Source organism: Hibiscus syriacus, unplaced genomic scaffold (assembly GCF_006381635.1).
Source record: "Hibiscus syriacus cultivar Baekdansim isolate YM2019G1 unplaced genomic scaffold, ASM638163v2 tig00003041_pilon, whole genome shotgun sequence".
NCBI classification, from domain to species: domain Eukaryota; kingdom Viridiplantae; phylum Streptophyta; class Magnoliopsida; order Malvales; family Malvaceae; genus Hibiscus; species Hibiscus syriacus.
Window position 1 is genome coordinate 1,037,140 of NW_024061960.1, and position 24,392 is coordinate 1,061,531.

A 24,392-nucleotide genomic window follows, 5' to 3' on the forward strand; every position below is an offset into this window, starting at 1 on the left:
AGTTCCGATGAAGAGGAACAAGAAGTAGCTAACTTGTGCTTGATGGCATTTGGGGAAAATTCTAAAATAACCTCTAACTCATCTGATTTTGATGATTCATCCTATGATGAGTTATTAGAGGAATATAATGGGTTGACTTCGGATTATGAGAAATTATTTTTAAAATATAAAAACGATGTTTCAAAATTGAAAAATGAAAACAAACTCATATCCAAAACCAACAACGATCTTGAAAGTAAAATCAAAGATTTGCAAATCAAACTAAAAGAGTTTGAAAATAAAAATTTAGATTTGCAAAATTTACTTTCAAAGATCAATGATGATCATCAAAAGAAAATTGATGATCTTAAAACTTCTTTTTATAAAGTTGGAACAAAACATTTTGAAAAAGATGGAAATTCAAAATCCAACTTTGTTAGAAAAAGTTTTAGAAACTACAATCATAGAGGTCCCCAAAGAACCTCTAATGAAAAATCGTTAGAAGTATGTGGGTTCCTAAAGAACTCATTACTACTTAAGATAAAAATATCCTACACAAATGGATATCTAAGGGGACTAGGATTTTGGAAACTAATGAATATGGACTCAAAAGAATTTGGGTACCAAAAATCAAAAATTAATCTATGTTTGTAGGGAAAGGAGCATTGCTACAAGGCACGGGAAGCAAATTCAAATTCATGGTACCTTGATAGTGGATGCTCAAGACATATGACCGGAGACAAAAGCCGGTTCATTGAGCTTAACGCCAAAAATGGAGGAGAAGTGACTTTTGGAGACAATTCAAAAGGTCACATTGAAGGTATTGGTACAATAGGTAATACCTCTTCCATACAAATTAAGAATGTTTTATATGTGAATGGATTAAAGCATAATCTATTGAGTATTAGTCAATTATACGATAAAGGATTCAATGTCTTATTTGAAATTAATGGTTGTAAAGTCATTGACATTGCATCTAATCGGATTATGCTTGTTGGTCATAAAATAGGAAACATTTACATGGTGCATTTAGATTCTTTTGATATGACTAATTGCTAAAGATGAACATGATAGTTAGTTATGACATAGGAGACTAAGACATGCTAGTATGAGTGTTTTGCAACGGCTAATTCAAGGTGATTTAGTTCGAGGGTTGCCTAAGCTTAAATTTGATAATGATAAAATCTGTGATGCTTGTGCTAAAGGAAAACAAAAGCATGTTTCTTTTAAATTCATTAATGACATATCAACTAGTAGAGTATTACAATTGATCCATGTAGATCTTTTTGGGCCAACTAAGACTACTAGCTTGGGTGGAAAACAATATGCATTTGTCTTGGTAGATGACTATTCTAGATATACTTGGATTCTATTTTTAAGTACTAAAGATGAAGCATTAGAACAGTTCATCACATTTTCAAAAATAATCCAAAATGAAAAGGGTTACTCTATAACTAGTGTTAAGAGTGATCATGGCACTGAATTTGAAAATCTTGGATTTATTAAATTTTGTAATTTTAATGGTATTAGTCATAATTTTTCAGCACCTAGACCCCTCAACAAAATGGAATTGTTGAGAGGAAAAATCGAACTTTAGAAGAAATGGCTAGAACCATGCTTTGTGAAAATAATTTGCCAAAATATTTTTGAGTGTTCTTTTCTTTGTTCTAGAATTGTGCAAACATTTTACTTTCAAGAACACTTTTGTTCTCAATTCTATTCATCTTTGAGTGTTCTTTTCTTTAGTGTTCTTTTCTTTATTCTAGAATTGTGCAAACAATCAACCTTGTGAGGATTTCTTTGTAAGTTTGCAAATTTGTATTGTTCTCTTTGGAAGAGAGTTTTCTCAAGAATTTGTGGTATAATTCTTGAGGGTTTGTAAGATTACTCTTTGTCCTAAAAAAAAAGATAAATTAGTGAATTTGTGGAAAATTCTTAGTGTAGATAGCTAAGGTAGTGGACATAGACTTTGGTTGAGAAAGTCGAACCACTCTAAATCGCTGTGCAAATCTTTTCAATTTTCTGCAAAAGCTTCCACAGAAATTTTTATTGCCAATTCACCCCCCCTCTTGGCCGATTTCGTCAATCGATTAACTCAACAATAATTCATGCACATTGACTGCCAATCACCATCCGCCATACCACACATCATATTTTCGTCGACGGGAAACCCTAAATGCATAGAGACATACTCCAATATAATTATAACCTCTCCACATGGAAGGCGAAAAGTGTGTCTCGGGTCTCCACCTCTCAATCAATACAGAAATTAAGACAGATTCGAGTTTGCAACCGCTAATAATTGTTGCAATATATCTAAACCCGGCAGAAGCCAAATATGACAAAATACGTTCCGGTATCGATATACGTGAATTTTTAATAAATGTCTCTAAAATACGATCAGTCAAAGCAGGAAAATACGTTCTGGAATTGACGCAGACAACTCCTGATGTCCCACTCCAGCTGGTCGGTATAAATAAAGGGTGAACAGATTAGCCATATTAACTAATTATGGTAATAGACCACAGTCAAAGCAGGAAAATCATCTAAACAAACAGTTTTGCATGACCAGAACCAGAATTCAGATATATTATAGCCTTGTGACAAGTACTACAACAAAATAAACAACCAAACCTCTAGTTTAGCATCAACTGAAATCATTGAAGTTGGAGAGAAATCTTCCAGTTCGACAGCCTTTTCTCTTGCAAGGGCAACAACACTTTTAGGAAAATTGGCAAATTCTGCCACATGAATACCAAAACTTTGATCACATGCCCCTGGCTCAACCTGGTCATATATCAAGGATTCAAGGTTGAGTAGTAATCTTTCATTAAATGGAGAGTAGAGCATGGTCCATTATGATAGACTAATTAAGAACAAAATAGGGATTTTACAACCATATAGTCATTCATGAATGAGTAGCCAATCTGTTAACTCACCTTGTACAACATTGTCAATTTGCGACTTGATGAGTCGATGTGAGCACTGACATGATAGTTTGCCACACCAATATTGTGCTTTTTCTGCAACTCATGATTGACATTTTCATGAGCTAATGCAGTCAATTCATGGAAATGGGTAGCAAACAAAGTTGGTGCTTTGATCACCTCAACAATATGCTCACATATGGCCCATGCTAAACCTGTAAATTAGGTAAAAAGCCACAAATAGAGATAATTGTTGCAACGACTGTATGCAATTCGCAACAGAAATCAACAAGGTAAATAGACACTTGCAATATACATTTGGCGCAGGTGCATGCTATGCAAAGGGGAAAAAGGAATAGAAACTTTAAGGACGTGACATATTCATAGGATATATTGCTTGGAAAGGGTTCCACTTTGTCCTGAACCAACACTTTAACCGAACAATTATTCTTTCCCTAGCCATAGCAATTGTGAATGCATCAATTCAAAGTAACTAAATGCATCTTTGCAGTTGAAATTAACCATATATAACTATACAGATACATTCAACAGGAAAATGATGATCTCAAAGAAATGCCCATGTGTTAGTCATGCAAAAGTTTGATAGACTTTACAAGAATCCATGTGACTCAAACACAGATCACTTATAACTGACAGAATGACTTTCTCTCTCATCTATTTACTTTTTAGAAGTTTTCCATCAAAATGCTAGACAAGTGAAATTTGTAGTGCTCACCCATTACCACTTCCATTTAGTTATCTACTAGACAACGCTATTAATCACAATAAACATGAGGTCGAGCAGAGATTGTTAAATCTTAGGAAATAAACTAACCAAATCCATCATAGGTTGATGTTCCTCGCCCCAATTCATCAATGATTACCAATGACTTCTCAGTAGCTCCTTTCAATATTGATGCAGTTTCAAGCATTTCTTGCATAAAGGTAGAAACTCCACGTAGCTGCACAAGAGCAAATATTGTTTAGTGTGCATGATACTGATAAGAAAATACATCCTACATCCTTTTCCTTTAGGATCACAAGAAACACAATCTGCTGACAGAAGACGATCCTGCTTTATTGATTGTAGCAAAATGGAATCAAGATAAAATACTCAATCAAAATTAAATTCAATTTTTAACCATACCTAAAACTCAACTACAGTTTGCAGGCACAATGCTCAAAACCTCAGAATGAACTACTAAAAATAATCATTAATGTTAGATATTAAGTGAATGTTTTCTGTCCATAGGTCATATGCTTATGAACAGGCAAGCAGTTTTCCACTTTAACTTCTAGGAGGGAACAGGAGAGACAGAAAGCATAGTGTAATTGAAAAAGAAGACATGATACTAGTGAAGCATTGACCGAGAGAAGCAATAACACAATCAATTGGTTATGGCAACTTGGCAAGTTTATCCAAAAGTTACAACTTTAAATGTATGTTCCAAGTCACTTACTTGGCAATCACCAGCACCAACACGAGCAAAAATGCAATCTCGAATAGAAATGCTAGCTTTCTCACAAGGAACAAAACAGCCTACTTGTGCCATTAGAATGTTAACACCAATCTGCAAATTCAACCAAAATCATACATGGCAATACAATTTTTTATTATCGATCCAAGGGTGACATCTGACACAATGAAGCATAAGTAACTTGTTATTTAATTACATAAAATTGAAAGAGAACTATGTAACTGTATCATCAAAATAGCACCTGGCAAATGAACGTTGATTTCCCACCCATATTAGGGCCAATGATGATCTGGAACCAGCTCCTGCCTCTTACCTGTATCACATGAAAAGTTAACAAGCACGAGTCACTTTTATTTGAAGACACCAAAAGATGCTTCGCGCCCTGGATCACAGTAATACTCACAAGTCTACAATCATTTGGTATAAAATTAACCCACTCTTAAGCCTCCACACAAGGATGTCTACTTGCTTACAAAACAATATCTCCCACATCCTGTTATATCATTAAAATAACCATAATGTGAGGAATGGACCTTCTGAAACAAGAAATAAAAAATACCCATCCAAGAACTGAGAAAAAAGGAAACAAGGAAATATGTACAGGTGGAATAATTTCTGGTCTTGTGTATGGGGCAGGGCAAGTTGAAGCTAAATCTGCAAAACTAAGTATGACATCCAATTCAGAGAGCAACCAAGCTAAGGGCTCAAACACCTACAGCAAGAAACATTGCTTAGTAAGAGTTCTACAAAGAAAGAAGCCAAAAGATAGATAGGAGTATATATACCTCAGAGAAAGTTGCTGTAGTTTGAACCACTCGGTTAACTAGCTCTTTTTGACAATTGTTGTACTCCTCAAGTACCTTTTGGTACTGGTCGCCCAACTTCATAAGCTTCGTGTTAGTGAATTTCACTCCATCCTTTCGGGTTTCAAGGACAATAAATTGGGTGGAGAGCTTTTTCCTTACTTTGGGCTCTTCTTTCTTTGTAATTCTGAGAACATGTCCAAACTGTGTGCCCTTATCTAACTTTAAGGCTTTGTCTACTTGCAAATCAAGATCAATAGCTGTTTGTTTATGTAAATTGTGTATTTGGCGCTCTAGTGACTCCTGCTCATTTTTAAGTGCAGCTAGTGCATCATCATAGCTAGGTGAAATCATGTATTCCCCATTTTCAAGCTGATCTAGGTCGACAGAAGTTTCAACAAGAGCAATGAACTTGTTCAAATGATCATCACCAGTCAAGAGCTCAAAAGGATCGAGATACCTTTCCTTGATCAAGGATGAAAACTGTTCACATTTTTCCAAGGAACTTTTAATGTAGGGAATTCTTATACTTAACTGCACCCAGAACATGAAACAAGGCAAACAAGACAAAATTTCAAATAAAATATAAAGAAAATAAGAGAAACGATATACACTCTCTTAACACACTGAACCACATAATTCTAAAAATACTGTCAAAAGATAACATAAAAAGTTAAATTAAAGCACAACCTTTGAGCAAATAATGAGTAGAAATAGTAAAAACTATTTAATAAAACATGAATCAGCAAAAACTTACTAACTTTGGTCTTGATCAGATCTTTGACCAAAGAGATGACAGTCAAAACAAAGGAGTGTTGATGGAGAACATTGACAACAATAATAGCATTTTTTGGTGCATGGAAGATGACTCCCTTGTTAAGGAGCCAATTCCTCTGCAGTAGCTCTTACAATGGATATGCAGACATCTGATACAGTGAAATATTAGGGTTTTAACTCACCTGATAAAGCTTTACAATATGCTGCAAACCAGCACTTCTTCTTTCGACGTTTCGCATAAGTCGTTCAATATCTGAAATTCTTCTTAGATGCTGTCTCAAATTTTGACGAAGCTCGGTATCCTCGACAAATGCTTGCACCAAATCAAGCCTTGAGTTTATCTCTCTTACGTCTAACAAAGGCTGTTTTAGCCACATATGAAGCAACCGCTTACCCATCCCAGCAGTACAGGTTCTATTCATAAGACCAAACAACCTAAAATTTTTGTTTGCATCAGTTTTGCTTTCTAGGACATTCAAAGCCTTCATCGCAGCAGAATCTAATCTCATGTAGCTACCCAGGTTGTACCTCGAGATGCTATAATTTCTGTAATTGCCTTCATCTGCTAGTAATTTAGCATAAGATAGTAAGGCTCCTAAAGCAGCCGGTGCAAATTCAAACCCAGAAACCAGGTCTCGAACTGGTTCAATGGAGCCTTTGACTAGCCTACCAAGATCCTGCATCAGATCCCTAGCTTTAAACTCAGTTTTCTTTCTCTGAGTTACCATAACGCCACATCTGATCAAAGCATCATTCAGAGTTTTACATTCACTGGACTTTCCAATCTCCATGGGCAAAAGGCACTCCTTGCAACCAAGAGCAACCAAAGCCGACTCCACATTAGTAAAGTGACTATCATCAAGAAACTCAGCCAAACTAAGTATTCTCTTTGTTAAATCAACATAACCAAACCCAACAGTGCAACCATTTTCATGGAAGCTAGGAAGCAGTGCAACAATAAAAGGTGTGTCCTGCATCTCATTGTTGGCAAAGAGAGCATCTTCAAAACTGCTCAGATTCCCAGGGCTGGCACTTTTCACCAACCTCCAATTGGAGCCACTACCTTCATAGAGCTCTAGAGTGTGGTCTGTTCTCTCCAGGAAAAGATCACGGGTGATTGTTTCAAACATATTTTTATTAATACTTACACTTGAAAGGCCATTAGAGCCACTGCCGAGTTGCCGGAGAGCAGTAGTAGTATGATAATATGTATTAGCAATAAAGGTTGCATTTTTACCATGAGCAGTATAATAATCCTGTACATTAAGAAAAGATTTTTTGGAAATATGGCACATACAAAAAATAAATAAATAAAAACTAGCATTACATGAAAGAATGAATTGATAAAAGTTTTAGAAACCTAATAATACACACATATATATTAATCTAAGAACACATTAATGTCTGTTTGTATAGTTTTACAGGAAGCATAGGACATTTACGAATTCTGACCGATGGTGTAGGCCAGACAAGATGGACAAGTAGAAGGGAAAAGGTACATACATAAAAATGGGTAATTAAGAATGGAGCATTGCAAATTGCAATATTGTATAGCATGACTAAATAAATTTGAAATATATTTCCCACACTGCCTATGTTGTTAGGTTCATCGTTGAAAAATATTATTTTCCCCCTAAACGTCAGTAACATAAACATATATTACATACATGCATATATATCGTAATTTCCTCAAGAACAGTTATAAGCATACCAAATTTCTTCTAAGACACCTCTAGTAGTTACATTCCATATTTCCATTTCTTTTTTATATATTAAGAAATAAAATTATTGAAGTTCAAAGACAAAGCAACTGACATTTGTTAATGATGGATGAAAAAAAGCACCCAATTCTAAGTCAATTATTTAAAAGATAATAATAATTGAAGTGAAGACTGTTAGTATATTGAACTGAAAGCCTGAACAAACCCGGCGATCAAAAAACCGAAGAGCTCTTGGATCCTGTAAAGAAAGAGTACAAGTGATCAGGGAAAGGGAAAATAGTTCAAATTAAGTAATTTTTTTCCAAACAATATTAGATATTAACATCCCCCCCCCCATTTCCCCCGTTCTTGTGTGGCTTCGTTATATAAGTAAATAGACAATAAAAGAAGACCCAGAATTTATAATCTAAATTTCCAATAGATGGAGAAAGAAAAGAGGGCTTATATTCGGTAGAGTTTTGAAGAATGAGAGAAACCCTTGAGCCTGTTTAGCGTCTGTTAACAGTAAACCAAAAAAAACAGAAAAAAGTGGTTTAATCAACCATAAATTTCCTTTTTGAGAAACAAATAAAAGCATAAAAGAACTTTCTAACTGGAAAAAAAAGAGTGATTGGGTACCCAGTTTCAGCTCTGGAAGACTGTTTTGTTCATCAAAATTTGCATCCATCTTGGAAACACCTCACCAAGAAACCCAAAGGGGGGGATTGCTTCTTTTCAGCTTCAGAGAAACGATACTATACGTTTCCCGAGTCTGTAGAAATAAAAACCTAAAATTTAAGCGCCCTTTTAATGGCGGGAAAGGACTTGGCGGGGTTTGGGAAAGGGTGCGCGTCCTTTCCACTCTCCAAAACACTCTCCTCGATTCTTAGATGGAATTCATATGATGAATTCAATTTATGATTCCATATTTCTTGCTTGTGTTGAAGGTGTGGATCAAGCTGATATCTTTGGGATTCAAATTACAATAAGAATTAGGCCTTGTTTGATTTGATTAAACAATGAACAAATTTGTATGTCCATTCTAATTATGCAATGGAGTTAATTAAAAAAAACATAATTAATATTTAAATTTAATAAAAAATGCTAGGTGTTAAAAGAAAAATAAATTATATTTTTTAATGTTTATTTTTTAAAATTTTTAATAACTTTGCTTTTATGACACATTTTTCTCTATCTTTATGGCACATTTTCGGTTGTTTGATCATTGTTTCGTTTATCATTTTTCTCAGGGTTGGATTTAACATCTCCACGACTGCTCAAGACGACGCTTATTTGTTATCATCATGATATTCTCTGTTCTGGACTGTCGGATTGAATGTAGATATGCGATTTACTTTCGTAGATAGTTTTTTCACATCGCCCGACTCAGTAAAAATTGAGATTGAAAAAAAATTAAGGGTCTTAATTATAAAGGTAAAAAGTGAGATTGAAAAAATAGGGGCTTTTATTAAAAAGTGGGATTGAAAAAATTAGGGGCCTCAATTATAAATATAAAAAGTGGGATTAAAAAATTAAGGCCCTCTATTATAAAGGTAAAAAAGTGGTATTAAAAAAAGTATGGGTCTCTATTATAAAGAGAAAAACAAAATTAAAAAAATTAAGGGTCTTAATTATAAAGATAAAAAGTAGGATTGAAAAAATTGAGGCTCTATAAAAAATGGGGGCCCTGGGCAATTGCTCAGGGTGCTCCCCTTAATAGGCGGCTCTGATTATAAATAAGTGTATTCGGTTCATTTATATTCACAAGCAAGCTCGTTTATAGACTCGTTCATTCAGGTTCATGAACAAGCTCATTTAATGACTCGTTTTTAAGCTCGTTTACATTTTATTTTTTACATTTCAAATATTGATAAATATATGAATTAAATTGAATACATTGTGAAATTTAGAGTTTAAACTATGAAATTTAAAGAGTTTAAGTATTAGTGGCATAATTTTTCATTTTTAACTTGCAAACGAATATATTCATGAGTACTAAACGAACTTGTTTACTAACAACACTAAACAAACACATAAACGAATATGTTTGCAAATGTTAAATGAACATGTTTACGAATGCTAAACGAACAAACACAAACCGAACAATAACACCTTTAAAAATAAATAAATAAATACAAACACAACCTTATTCATTCAAACTCGTTTCATTTACACCCTAACACTACACTAAGTAGCTGTTTTTTTATGTCATCCTAAAATACAAAATTTTGTATTTTTAGCATTCAATCTTACAACCATTTATAAATTTGCCTCACTTTTATAATGGAGGGATTAATATGCTCCTAAAACTATTCTACAAGGACTAATTTGTGAATTTAAGCAAAAGTATAAAAATAATGAAAACTAATCATTCGAAAGACAAATCTTCTCTCCAACTAAATAAATTCACTATTTAATTTGTGATTATTATATAGACTAATTACGCGATCATCTTCACACCATATTCCTTGGCATCATTGTATTTCTCATCGATTATCCTTTTTCCCCGTTGCTCAACCGTATCGGACCCTACTGGATGCATGCCGTTTACGTAACGATACGACCATAATAACACCGCCACGGCAACAGCTCCGAAGCTGCATGCTGACAAGAACCCGGCGATGCTAACAAACAGCAAGGCGCCAATAGGGAACCACACGGGGCTAGAAACCAAGGTCAACGGCATGAAAAAGATGAAACCGAGAATGGGGGCCAGAATGAAACCGAGAAGTTGACTGGAATCTGGTGCTAGGGCCTTGACTTTCTGTAACAAAGTGTAGGACTTGGGTCTCTGGTAATAAACCTTCGATCGAGTGATTACCTCTTTCATTTTCATCCACTAACAGTCGACAATCTAGAAAAAAATAAGTCTAAATAAGAAAACCCAAATTAAATCTAATTTATCTAAAGTCATTTGATCGGTGGAAGAGTTTTAAACCCTTTTAACTTTTCTCAAATTTTTGTACGTCATTTGAGATTTTTTTTAATTTTTATTAAGCTGAAAAATAACAATAACATGCCACGTTAGATAAAACTAACGGGAGGTAACGTCAGGGACCTTATTGAAAATGAACTAAAAATTCAATGATTGTATTGTAAGTTTTAAAAGTTGAGTGACCAAAATGCAAGCATCCTAAAATTATAGTGACCATTTATGTAGTTTTCCCTTATTTAAATTCAATCTTTTATTTAATTTTCAAATCTACTATTTTAGCATTTTAATTTAGCATTTATTTCATTTTGGTCCTTTATTTATATTTCATAATTTAATTTATTTATTTTGAATTTGCATTTTACTTAATTTAATCCTTCATTTTGCATTTACATACATTATTCATACTATAATATTATAAGAATGTGTTTGGTTTGAATAATGAGATCATTCGACAGAAAGGTATTCCTATTGAGGATTCTGATATGGGATCCGATGAATTGGTAAACAAAGTTTATGATAGATGCCTGATTGAGATTCAAGGTCAATTGTTCCTGATTGACTTAATGGAGTTGCCTTTTTTTGAGAGTTTGATGTGATATTGGGCATGAATTTGTTATCTGAGCATGATAGAAGTTTGAAGTATTGAGTGAAACAATTAAAACTCCATGGGTTGAATGATATTAAAGTTTTAGTATCGAGTGAGAAAAGTGAATGCATCATTTATGTTATTTTGATACTGTTATCTCAAAAGAGGATGAGTGAAACCTTTTTGGCTTATATTGTAGACCCGAGGGTATCAAGTCCAACACTGAAGGATCTTTGTGTTGTGAAAGAGTTTACGAATGTATTTCTTAAGAAATTTCCATGTTTAACCTTAAATAGAGAGTTAGAGTTTGAGATTAAGGTTATGCACGATACAACTCAAGTGTTCATATCTACTTATCGAATACACCAACAAAACTGAGAAATTGAAAATTATTTTCATATTCAATGTCTCAAGCTCCTTTCTAAGCCAATCCCAATAGTGAAATGAAGCATCTTTGAAAGTGGGAAAACATTGTTTGGAATTGATGTTATTCGACATTGAATTTAGGGATATCATAAAGAGAAAGTTTAGGGGTTGTATGTTAAATTTGTGGAGTTTAGGGTATTTATGGTGATATGAACATTTGATTTATGTTAGGAAGTAAAAAATGAGTGGACTAGAAATTTGGGGTCCAACATTAGTCAGCAGCAGTGTTTGGCTGTATTTTTTATTGTTGTTGAGAATTAAGGTGATTACAAGCAGTATCTGTTTTAAAGATTCTCAACCATTTGACAATGAAAGCTCAAATATCTTTGCAGTCTCTGGTGCTCAAACCTGTGACCTCTAGGGATAACAATCATCCCTTTAATCAATAAGATAACTTAGTTCATGCGTTTTAAGTTTCTTTTAAGAAAGTGAAAATGAATGAAATAAAATAGATCTTTTGTAATTTACCCAAAAATAAATATAAATAAATACTGGAATCTTCAAACTTAAAAATTAAAAGTAAATGACAACCTAAGGGATCACTTTTTCATTCAAAACCATATTATTTTATTTAGAAGGCTAAACATGCAACTTCGTTGATGTCCTTTTCCAGTTACAAAACATAAAAGACCGTTACTATCAATCCAAAATGCAGCTAATTATTCTTAGATTTTACACAATTATATTTTAAATGATCCTTATTTTTATTCAAAAGCATATTTATTTAGAAGGCCAAACATGATTGTGATACTCCCCAAGAGCCCACAATGGGAAAACATTCACGTATGATGCATAGTGTAACATATTATTCTTGAAGAAAGTTCCACCCAATCCCTGTAATTTTTAATGTGATCCAAAATTTAAACACACATATACACAAATCATATGTAGTCTATGATGAGTGTGCTATATATGTATAGTTACCTGCTGGGGGAAACCACCGTTTGACAGTTGGGAATTTATCAACAATTTTGCAGCTCGATGCAGAGGTATAAGGTCCCGGTCAGCCTATTCAGAAGTATATTTGTATATGTATGGTGATTATAAAAATCTACATAGTAATATATATGTATAGTTTCTTTGCTTATTTAGAATTGTAAAATCATTGTTTATTGCATGTAAATCATACCTGGCCACCAATAATTAAACCCATCAAAGCCTGTGCAGTATTTACCAGATTTGATTCTTTTCCTTCGATGGTATATATACCTTTTTATGAATAAGAAAAAGTACAAATAAAATTAAAATATGTGTATATAATGAATAAAAGAATAAGCTATCTTAAATACCATTACCTTTCTGGGATTAGAAAGATAGCTCTCACCCTAACCACCATCTTCTCTTTGGATTTTAAGCAAAAAATCAACTCCTTTACAAATAGCTAAGCAATTTTTGTAGTTCTTCCCAGCAGCCTTAAAGCCTAATAGTGCATACCATGTGGCGTAAAAGAAGCAAAGTCCCCAACTTCCATACTTGTGATGCATACGTGGGAATTATATATGCTTGTTGTTATGGTTAAAACCCACCAAAAATGATTTGAAATAAATAAAATAATAAAGGCTCATTTATTCATTTCCAAGAACCATCTAGGTATTGTATGTTTTCAAGGAACTTTGCAGATTTTTTTATGCTATTGTCAATCTCTTTTGTTCTATGTTCTGGGTATAATTTTGTGGCAAGAACTAGTGCCTGCATGACAGATGATGTGCATTATACATGCCTGAATTTTACACAAAAATGAAAATGATTCTCATCAATATAAAATTTAGGTTTTTCATTATATGGAATAATTAATGAAATTAATTAAAGAGAAAAATAAGAATCTTACTCATGTTCGACGATTAGATCCTCAAGAAACTCAATTGGATTCAACCACTAAAAAGATAGTTGAAGGTGAAAAAATGTTTTTATTTAAGTCATAGCAGGTTAGATATATTAAGATTAGTACACATTTTAAAATGGATTATGGTTATTACCTCCCACCAAAAACTACCTCCTGCTGGCTACCAAGTTGGATAACCACCATTTATATAAAATATTTATTTAGTACACTAAAAATTATTTGTGTAGTTGAGATCGATTCTTATGTATATGGATTACTTCTAATAAAGTAATTGACTATAAATCAACAGTACAAGAGTTGATTTAAGGTCAACCACACACTATATATGCTAATTCTAAACTGTTGCATTCCTCGTACAATTTTTTCATATTCCTCTTCTACTAAGCATTCCAATACGTATGACAATGCATAAACGTTACCTGTACAGATAGAAGCAAATGGACAGTGTCAAAAATATGCTCTTTTTCCATTTTCTTTCCAACCATTTATGGTGCCATCATTGCAAAATATAGGCAACACTGCAAAACAATTAACACATTATTAAGAAATAATTTTTGTTTCATAATCAAAGTCTCACATTTAATCAAACCAAATAAAACTACCTTAAAAGCTTCTGCAGTACAATTAGAGACTTGCCATCCATGATCTCGATCAGAAAATGTCCATGATCCTTTAGAAATGTGTCTAAACATTCTTTAAAATCTCCTGGAGGATTATCCCTAACCTTCAAATTTCAACCAAGCCATCAATTTGTGGTGAAAATTGAAGTAGTTAAGAATCTCTATAAATAAGGTTTACGATTTTATAGTTTGGGGTTTAAGAAACCTGTGAGTTTTTGAGGAAGTTATGCCCCTTCATTATAGTATGTCCAATTTCATCGGATAAATTGCTAGCAAGCAAAGCTTGGAGAAAGAAACTAGCATCCCAAACTTGACTTCCAAAGCTCTGCATGGTGAAATATTGAAAATATACATACTAGTTAACTAAGACAATAATGAACAATTAAAGTCTTAATATTTTAATAAAAGTTTAACTTAATTTTAGTGTTAAATAATCAACAAACCTGCATCTTCATTCCATCTTCTGCAACCCACAAATAATCAGCAACCCTAGCAAGATGCTTTTTAAAATAGATTCTATTTGGATCTTCTACTTAACAAGAAAACATACATAAACTCTGCCCAATGTATTATTTAGTTGTTGAATAATAATCAAGTCTTAACTAATTAAATAATTAGAAAGCATTATATAATATATATTAACAAATACTATTCAAAATTAATTCTAAAACCTTTTCCACACATCCAATGGTAATATAGTGACTGCTTTCATCTTCATAATGAATGTTATCCATTGTTAATTTTAAGAGCTTTTTCTCTCAACTTATTGAAGGGCCAACGATTGAGGAGAGGCTCTACAAATGTGTAAAGACTATCCCAAAGCAATATTTGAAGCAATGTATGAGGATAGTGGAGATCTTCCTACATTCAACATCATAAATAGTTGTTATTCACACTTTCTCTGATTAACATGATATATATTATGATTATCAATTTACCTTTGCACATAAATGTCGCTTTTTATTCCAATTGATTTCATTATAAGGTTCAGTGTGGAGTTCTTCTCTTAACTGTGAAATGAGAGGTGTGATTGGACCCACAAATTGTCTTCCATACAAATACGGCATTGGCATGTAAACTAATCGACAATAACACATCATCTTTGCTGCATTGCAATAATATTGTTTGTTTTTGTTAATGGTTTCCAAGGTAAGTAATAACAACGCTGCAACAAATTGCATAGCCATACCAGCACACAAAACAACCTGCAACTGATCATAAACAAATAAACATTGCAAACCTGGATGAACGGGAAAATAAGAAGGGAGCAGCCAAAACTCTGGGGGCATTGGATTGCAGCCAGACCATTCATAAATACCCATTATCTACATTAAAGAAATATATATGAAATCATGTTTTAATGTGTAGAGATTAAGTTGGTGGTAAATAAAAGAAATATTTCATACTGCTAGCCAAGTCTTTCCCCAAGAGGTAATGTACGTGACACCCCCTCGATCCAAAATCCATTTTCGGCCTCTCTCACAAGCATTATCGAGGCCACCATCAGGTTCCACTCCTAGTAAACGCATACATATATAATTGAGAGTTGTGCCGAACATTGAACTATGATGACCCCCTGCGTATAATCCCCAACCTCCATCCTTGTTATGTATGATTTAAAACAAAATCTTATTACAAATTGAAGAATGTTTCAATATTAAATTTGGAATTTGAAAAACAAAGATAATCCTACCTTTTTACAGAAAAATGTTCCAAATTTATTACCTGTTGACAGTAAATGTAACGGAGAATTTCTTTGCGATGCTCTGTAGTGAATATAGAATTAAGATGACCTGTAATGTACAAACACATTACCTGTATTGCAAAATATTGGTGAGTTTCATGCTAGGGAAACTAGAAGAAATATATGAACGAAAGATAAGGAACTAGAGCAGATACCAGAGGAGGCATAAAATACATGGGGCCAGAATTCTCAGAAGGCCAGTGGCCATGTTCTGATTGCAGAGTTGAAACTAGGTGTATAGTTCTTCTCAGTGTTGCTGTTGTATCTTCATATGTCATTTCCTTGATATCATTTATCTTTGGTTGAGGAATCGTTTGCTTCATCTTATTCTTTCTTATAAACTGTATCCATTAAACATGATTAGTGATAAATTGAATTAATCATTTTGACTAAATAAGAGAACTAAGATAAAATTCAAATTCAACAATATTTCATTTTATTTATAAAAACAAATGGGTTGTGTCTGTCATTGTCAGTTAATTCCTTCTTGTTCAGGTGAATAGATGTAGTTGGTGCAAGGAAGGTCATTAGCAAGTGGTTTTCTGTTAGAATTGGGAGGAGAAAGATAGTGTAGGAGAGAAGATAAGTAATATAGGTGAGAGTAAGAGAGTATCCCCTCCTAGTCTTTCCTCAAGGTATAAATATCTGACTGTAGGACGACTGGTATCAAACTTATGATGATGATAACTATCTATAAGTTGATTTAATAAAGATGGCTACAACTGTTGCAGGTTTGTCTCTGGTAAATTATGTGGGATTGTAGAAGGCACTATCGTGGGGTTGTTTCCATATAGGGAGTGAGAGGTTTCGAATGGAACATGGTTGGATGTGCTATTTTCATAGTATGTTTTTGGAGGATATCTCCAGAGGTATAATATTTTCTCCCTTGATTGAAGGAATGTCATAAAGCGGTCTGATTCAAGGGCTATAGAAAATATATCGTCCCACTGTTGATTTTTTCCAATAATGGAAGCATCTCTACGATCTCATTTTTGGGATAAAGGTAGCTCATTTTCCTTTTTATAAGAGATCGATCTATAGGTGGGATCATCTTTGCATTGATAAAGGCATCTCGATACCAAAACAGTGACGTCTCAACCCCTTGGATAGATCTATAGTCATAAGCCAAAGTAAAGGTAACTCAATGCCCTTGCAGCTAATTTAACATTTTTACAATTACGAGTAGATGCTTATCCACTTTTAGAGTTATCTCGATTCTTTTAATCGAAAAGGAGACAATTTAACATATTTCGAAGAGGTCTCAAGAATGAGCAGATGTGTCTTTACGCTAATAAAAGGGTAGGAGAAACTCGACATTTGCGAAAATGAAGGATGACAGTCTTTGTTTAGAAAATGGCTCTCATCTCCGGAGGCGTAAGCGAAACCGGAGGATAAAGGTTCTTTCATAGAGTGATATTTTCTCGTAAAGAATACAATCTCATGCGAAGGATATGAGAGAATGATGTATGTATCTCGATGTTACGAAAGACAATAGATGTACATCGACTCATTTGTTTAGACACTAGCTCAGTGGTAGAGTCAACATATCAAAGGATAAGGAATAATATTATCAAGATCTTTGTTGGAGAAGAGGCATCTTATTACTCTCGGAGAGATCTGATTGTCGGGGCGGAGGCATCTTTACTGTGGTGACATCAAAGGATATATGTCCACTTTTTGAGTTGGTTTTGAATCCTTGAGTGGTATAGAAGAATAAGGAAAGCTTTAAGGTGAATAGAAACTAATATTTTGTGATTTAAGGATGAATTTGTAAAATGGGTTTTTAAGTGAAAGAATGAATTTTGGTTAGTAATTGAATTCTAAAAGCATATTTGACTTATCATAGGTGTAAATAATAAATTTAAAGTGTTAGAAAGGATTGAGAACATGTTTGAAAAATTGGTATGATTTTTAGTTTCAAGAGTTCTATGGAGAAATTAGGGTATTAAAGGGGTTTTAATGGATATAAGTTAGTGGTAATAAGTGTAAACAAATTTAAAGGCATGAATAGAGTTTGAAGTAGGATATTTAAGTGAAGTTGGGTAATTGTCGAAGTGAAATAGATGAATTATGGGAAAGGGTATCGGTACTGGAAGAACAATACTGATACTATAAGGTTAAAATTTATGGGAAAAATATGAATACGATGAATAATATCGATACTGATTGAAGTAGTATCAATACTGACGTGGAGGTATCGATACCAAGAGTAAGGTATCGATACTGTAATTGAAATCTGATTTCCAGAATGTCAAAATGATATCGGTATTGAAGTGGGTATCGTTACCATAGAATAAATGTGTCGATATTGTGGGTAGAGTATCGATACTATTCAGTTGAAAATGTTAATTAGGTGTTTCATTTCTTTTAATTAAAGGTTAATTGGTTAGATGTTAATTCAGTTCCGATATTTATATTGATCATGTTAATGTGTAGATTCGATTGAAAGCAAGTGCTGAGCGAAATGACGTCTAAAGTTGGGGAATGAAAGTGAAAAGAATGTATGCTTAGGACTTAAGTGAGCCAAAGGTGAGTGCATTCTTACTTACTTTGTATAAAATTAGAGGACGGCTTGCGATGAGCCAACCTCAAATGTTTTTGAATCAAATGATTTGTATTATGTTATGGTTTTAGCTAAACAGTATTTTTTTAAAAACATTGTTTTGATTTCATTGTTATGAATATATATATTTTATGTGAAATATTATAAGTATATGAACTATGTGAACATGTCCTATGAGAACAAATGATAAGTTAAGTAAATGCTATGAATAATTGTTCTATGTGAATAAATAATAAATTCAGGTAATGCTACGGGAAAATATATGAGTATATGTCATGTGTGAATATGTGATAAGTAAAAACATTCTATGTGAATAATTGATAAAACGAATAGATTTTATGTGAAATGAAATGCATTGAGTATATGATCTATGCGAATAAATGATAAGTTGAGAAAGGCAATGTAAAATGTCATAAGTATATTAAATATATGGATATGATCAACGTGAATATATATATATATATAAATGTTCTACTTGAAAATATCCTATGTGAATGTGCTATACGTGGATAAAACATACTTTGAATTATGAAATGAAAAATAATTATACGGTTAAAGCCCAAAGTATATTTTATGAGAATTAGGGGTATAGTTGGCATGCCAAGAGTTGTGGGTTCTACATAATCATTCGGGACAATTCTATGTAGTCCTTTGGGATAATTCTATATGGTCATTCAGGACAATTCTACGTGGCCCTTTGGGACAAATTTCTATGTAGTTCTTCGGGATAAATCTATGAGGCACTTCGGTGCAAATTTATATGAGAATTGGTGACTGCATTAGTGCACAACCTCAATGTACTCACATACTTTGAGTTCTTAGCGATATACGTTGGGCTAATAAAACAAATTTGATATAAATTGAAATATGAGTAATAATATTAAAATGTTAATTAAGTGTCTATTGGTTTTATACGAAATGTTTCAAATGAATGTATAATCAAGTGTCAAATGCACGTAAATTAATCAATGAGTAATAGTATATGTTATAAGTTATGCAGACTATGATGTTATAATAGTTAATGATTCTTTTGGAAATATTTACATAACTTTTTTATTATTTTACTATACTCTTTATTGCCTCACTAAGTCATAGACTTAGCGTGTGAGTGTTTTCACACGTAGGTTCAAAGAGATTCAGGGAGTAAGCCAAGTAAGCAAGGACATGACAACATGACTAAGAAGACTATCAAATCAGAGAGATTTTGAATTATATGTGTTTTGTTATTTGAAATGTTGTTGGTATGTACTAAAATGTTTAAATTGTAGATGCTCTAATATGTTACTAAGTTTTCATTTTTCTTGTTTAAATAAAAGTAAAAAGTCAAATTTTATACAGATTTTCAAAGTTTTCAAGTGTTAAGAGTCAACATGACACCTCAAATTTGTATCCGGATTGGATACAGGTCGGGGTGTTACATTTATTGGTATTAGAGTTTAGGTTGAGTCAAGTTTTCGAAATAGACTGGTCGGTCGATTGTAAAAAAGGTTTGGTTTGTACTTGCCAACGAAATAACAAAAATCTCTGATATGATAGTGTAATGAGTATGTTGTCCTTGCTAGTACAATTAAATGATTATACTTTAATAGATGTAAGATTAAGAGGTCTTCCGAAGAGAAACGGGAAATAGAGTTGATAAGAGAAGTAGTAACTTGGTAAAGTGAATACCAGACACCTCAAGGAGTATTTTCCGGACGATGGACGCGATTCTGAAGCTTTTCCAATCATCTACTTCCCTGTTATTAGAAGGAATGTTAGTAAAGAGTTAAAAATTTTATAAGAACCTGAGTTTAATGGAGAAGCTGAGGAAAGTTCTGTTTCTGCGAATTGTTGGTTAAATGATAAGAAAATTTTGTTGGATGATCTTCATTATTCTGAAATGGAGAAGTTGAATGTAGTAGTTTCACTGCTAAGTGGTCAAGAAAATGTATGATGGATTAATGTGATATGGAGAGTAAACATATTCCCTATTGGGATTTTGGAAGTAATTATTATGAAGTTATTGTTATAAAGTTAAGTCCTAATAAATTAATTAAGATCAAAGAATGACCTGAAATAGAATTTTGAGGAAGGGTTTAAACTTTCAGAAAGAAGATATTGGTGATATGGTAGAAAGTATAATATATGTTCGAGTTATGATTGAGTGGAAGTTTGAAAAGTATTTTGAATTCTAAATCTTATGGAATTCTTTGTTTATTCAAAATATTCATGGAGAAACTCTCTAAGAACCCTCCATACTAAGCCAGTTATTAGTTAAGAGGCAATAGTTATTTGAATTAGCAAGAAACAAGGAAATGCAAGGTATGTCTTATCAATTAGAAATTGATAGTAGGGAAAAATAAGTCGGAAAAATAAGTCGGAAAAATAAGTGTAGTTGAGTAAAGGATATTTGAAAATGATTTTCAAGTAGTACAGAAAATAAAGCAAGAGAGTTTCGTTCAAGGTAAGAGAAACTTATTTTGAAAAATAAATAAGGACCTAGGAGTGGTTAATTGATAAGAAGTTAGATAAATATAAATTTTACGATATGGATTAGAAGATCCGTTAGAAATTGTGCAAATTGAAGTAGAATAAGTATTTTAAATGGTTAGATACATATTTGAATTTAGTTATGATGAATCAAGCGGAGAAATTTAAGTAAGGATTAATAAAGAAAAGTGTTCTGTACAAGTAGTGTAGACTATCAAAGTTAGGAAGGTGCAATAAAATTGGCAAGCAGTAATGAGTACAAGTAGTACGATGATGTTTCTTATATTGATATGAGAAGGATATTGGAGTATGAAGAAAAATAGATGACCTATGTTACAAGGAAGTTTTTGAATTAAGAATAAAAATTTTCTGAGTTATGAGTAAAAGTTAGCAAATAATGTACTTGCTTAAAGATGAAGGCAAAGTATTGGATCAACTGCATTGGAGATAAAGAAGGGAAACTTGAAGGGCTATTTAAATTGCAAAGTCAATAGTAAGGCAAATAAAAATATTAGGACTTTTAGGGATTATAAGAAAGTTATGGAAATTGATATGCTATGTTGATTATTGTTGGAAGAAGAAGATAACACAATGAATGCAGAGGAAAGTTCAAGTTTATTTTGTTGGAGTAAAGGAAGTATATATAAGTACATGTTAAGGATATGACAAGAAAATTGAGGAAAAAAATTGATGAGTATAGGATATGTTAAAGTAATAAAAACAAAAAGAATTAAAGTGAAAGGTTTAGAGAACCAAGTATGATAAGGATTTTAAAGAGGTGTAGCTGATAAGCTTGACAAGTTGAAAATAAGGTATTAAATAAATTTGGAATGAAAGTAAACAATTTTTAGTTCTTAGTAGAAATGAGAAAGAGTTTCGATGGATTTCGTAACTGAGTTACCTTTGACATTGAACAAAAATGATTCAATATGGGTAATTGTTGAGCAATTTACAAAGACCACGCATTTCATTCCTGTTCGAACTGAGTTTTTCAATGGAGATAGTTAGACTACATAGAATGCCAGTGTTAATTATATCTAATTCGATCTAAGGTTTACTTCAAGGTTTTGGAATTATTTGATCAAGGCCTTCGGAATTTGATCTAATTTTGGCACTATTGTCTATCTGTAGGTAGATGGTTGGTCTGATTAGGTTATTCAAATTTTAAAAGTTATGTTAAAGCATGTATGATCAAGTTTAAAGGATCAGGAGGAAATGGTATGCTAAATTGACCAAGCATAATTGTGGATTTTCTAAGGTTGTATTTCGTGGCCATATAGACTCAGCTAAGAGGAAAAGGATATGTATATTAAAGAAGCACGAGATATAGTCGAATGAAATTCCAAAGAATATTGATATAAGTTCCAATGTCAGTAATTAGAATTTGGAAAAAAGATTATGTCTATCATAATTAGGACGTGGGTTTATGCAAGAGTAAAGGTTTTGGTTTATATTGCTAAGCAATTAGAGAAGTATGAAAGAAATCAACTGACTCACGATATCGAGTTAGCAATGATTATGGATACTTTATTGTTAGAACACCACTAACTATACGACAAATGACATTATATCCATAAGAATCTCAAAAGTCAAAAGTATGCGTTGAATCGAATGAGTGAAAAAACAAGAAAATGTCTTGAATTTATTGTAGATTGATGACGTGATGGTCAAATGCAACCATGAAAAGTTAAGGTAGTGATTGATATGACAAAGCTAAAAGATAATTTATACTTTGAAAGTGTTAAATACATGATTTCTTTAAAAGAAAGATGAATTTTAGTGCTTGTTAAATATAAAATAAGTAGGAAAAAGGAGAAATTAAAAGCTTAAAGTTTGATGAATGTTTATATGTCATGTTAAAGAGTTCTCATCGAGTTGCTTTTAAATGAGTAACATGTCCGCAAGTTAAGAAATTATCAAGATAGCTTCATATAAAGTTTTTCGTAGAAGAAAATGTCAGACACCATTAAGTTGGTTAGAATTGGAAGATAGAGACTTAGTACGGCCATATTCGATTAAATAAGTTGAAGATAAATGAATATTAATAAAGATAATCTTAATATATATGATGATCGAAAAAAGTCCTACACGGATTTTAAGAGAAAGGAAATTGATTTTCAGTAGGTGATAAAGTGTTTCTTAAGTCTTGTCTTGGAAGAAGATTCTCTGTTTTAGACGAAAAGTATAGCTCAGTCCTAGAATCATTGAACCTTACGAGATCTTAAAAAGAGTTGGAACAGAATTACAATGTCTTTCATGTTTCGAGGCTCGAGAGATAGCGATCAAATCCTTCTCACATCTTAGCATTGGAAGAAATATAAGTTTAATCTGATTTGACCTATGAGGAAGAACCACTACAGATTTTAGCCTATGAAGTCAAAAAAACTAATAAATCAGATGATTCTATTAGTTAAAGTCTTTGAGAAATCACAAGTAGAAGAGGCGATTTGGGGAATGTGAAAAGGATATGAGAAGATAGTTACTCATCTCTATGTACAGTGAAAAGTCGAGGATGAATTTTCTTAAGGGGGAGAATTGTAATACCCCAAATTGCGGGTCAGAGACTGAAAGGTAATGATTTAAATTTGATCATTTAAATTGATTAAATTGAAAAGTTCAAGAAATTATTTGAAAATATTTTTCTAGGATTTGTATTCAAAGACAGAAAAATGGAAGGTAATTTAAAATTTATTTCCTAAGGCTATATAAAACGTGATAAAAAGAAGAAACAAATGAAGGAATAGTTTGGAAGCTTTTCTCTTCTCTTCTTATTCTTGCCCGTGAAACTCCATTGTAAGGTAAGTTAATTTCAAGTTAGTTAATCCTTTCATTTTTGAGTTGGTTTTGAAGCCTTGAGTGGTATAGAAGCTTAAGGAAAGCTTTAAGGTGAATATAAACTAAGATTTGGTGATTTAAGGATGAATTAGTAAAATGAGTTTTTAAGTTAAATGATGAATTTTGGTTTGTAATTGAATTCTAAAAGCATATTTGACTTATCATAGGTGTAAATAAGAAATTTGAAATGTCAGAAAGGATTGAGAACATGTTTGAAAAATTAGTAAGATTTTTAGTTTCAAGAGTTCTATGGAGAAATTAGGGTGTTAAAGGGATTTTAATGGATATAAGTTAGTGGTAATAAGTGTAAATGAATTTAAAGGGATGAATAGAGTTTGAAGTAGGATATTTAAGTGAAGTTGGGTAATTTTTGAAGTGAAATAGATGAATTATGGGTAAGGGTATCGGTACTGGAAGAACAATATCGATACTATAAGGTTACAATTTATGGAAAAAATATGAATACGAAGAACAATATCAGTACTGATTGAAGTAGTATTGGTATTGATGTGGAGGTATCGATACCAAGAGTAAGGTATCGATACTGTAATTGAAATATGATTTCCAAAATATCAAAATGGTATCGGTATTGAAGTGGGTAAAGGTACCATAGAAGAGAAGTATCAATATTGTGGGTAGAGTATTGAGACTATTCAGTCTGAAATGTTAATTAGGTGTTTCATTTCGCTTAAGTAAAAGTTATTTTG

General features: G+C 32.6%; 1 protein-coding gene and 2 pseudogenes across 1 annotated transcript; all 3 read right to left on the reverse strand.

Moving 5' to 3' along the window:
- Positions 1-2,484: 2,484 nt before the first annotated feature.
- Positions 2,485-8,619, reverse strand: LOC120168318 (annotated as a pseudogene).
- Positions 8,620-10,104: 1,485 nt separating this feature from the next.
- LOC120167688 (oleosin-like) lies at positions 10,105-10,494 on the reverse strand. The gene has a single exon (XM_039176630.1). The coding sequence runs from the start codon at positions 10,492-10,494 to the stop codon at positions 10,105-10,107; it is 390 nt and encodes a 129-aa protein (XP_039032561.1).
- Positions 10,495-12,331: 1,837 nt separating this feature from the next.
- LOC120167698 overlaps positions 12,332-24,392 on the reverse strand; it is a 28,035-nt pseudogene continuing 15,974 nt past the window's right edge.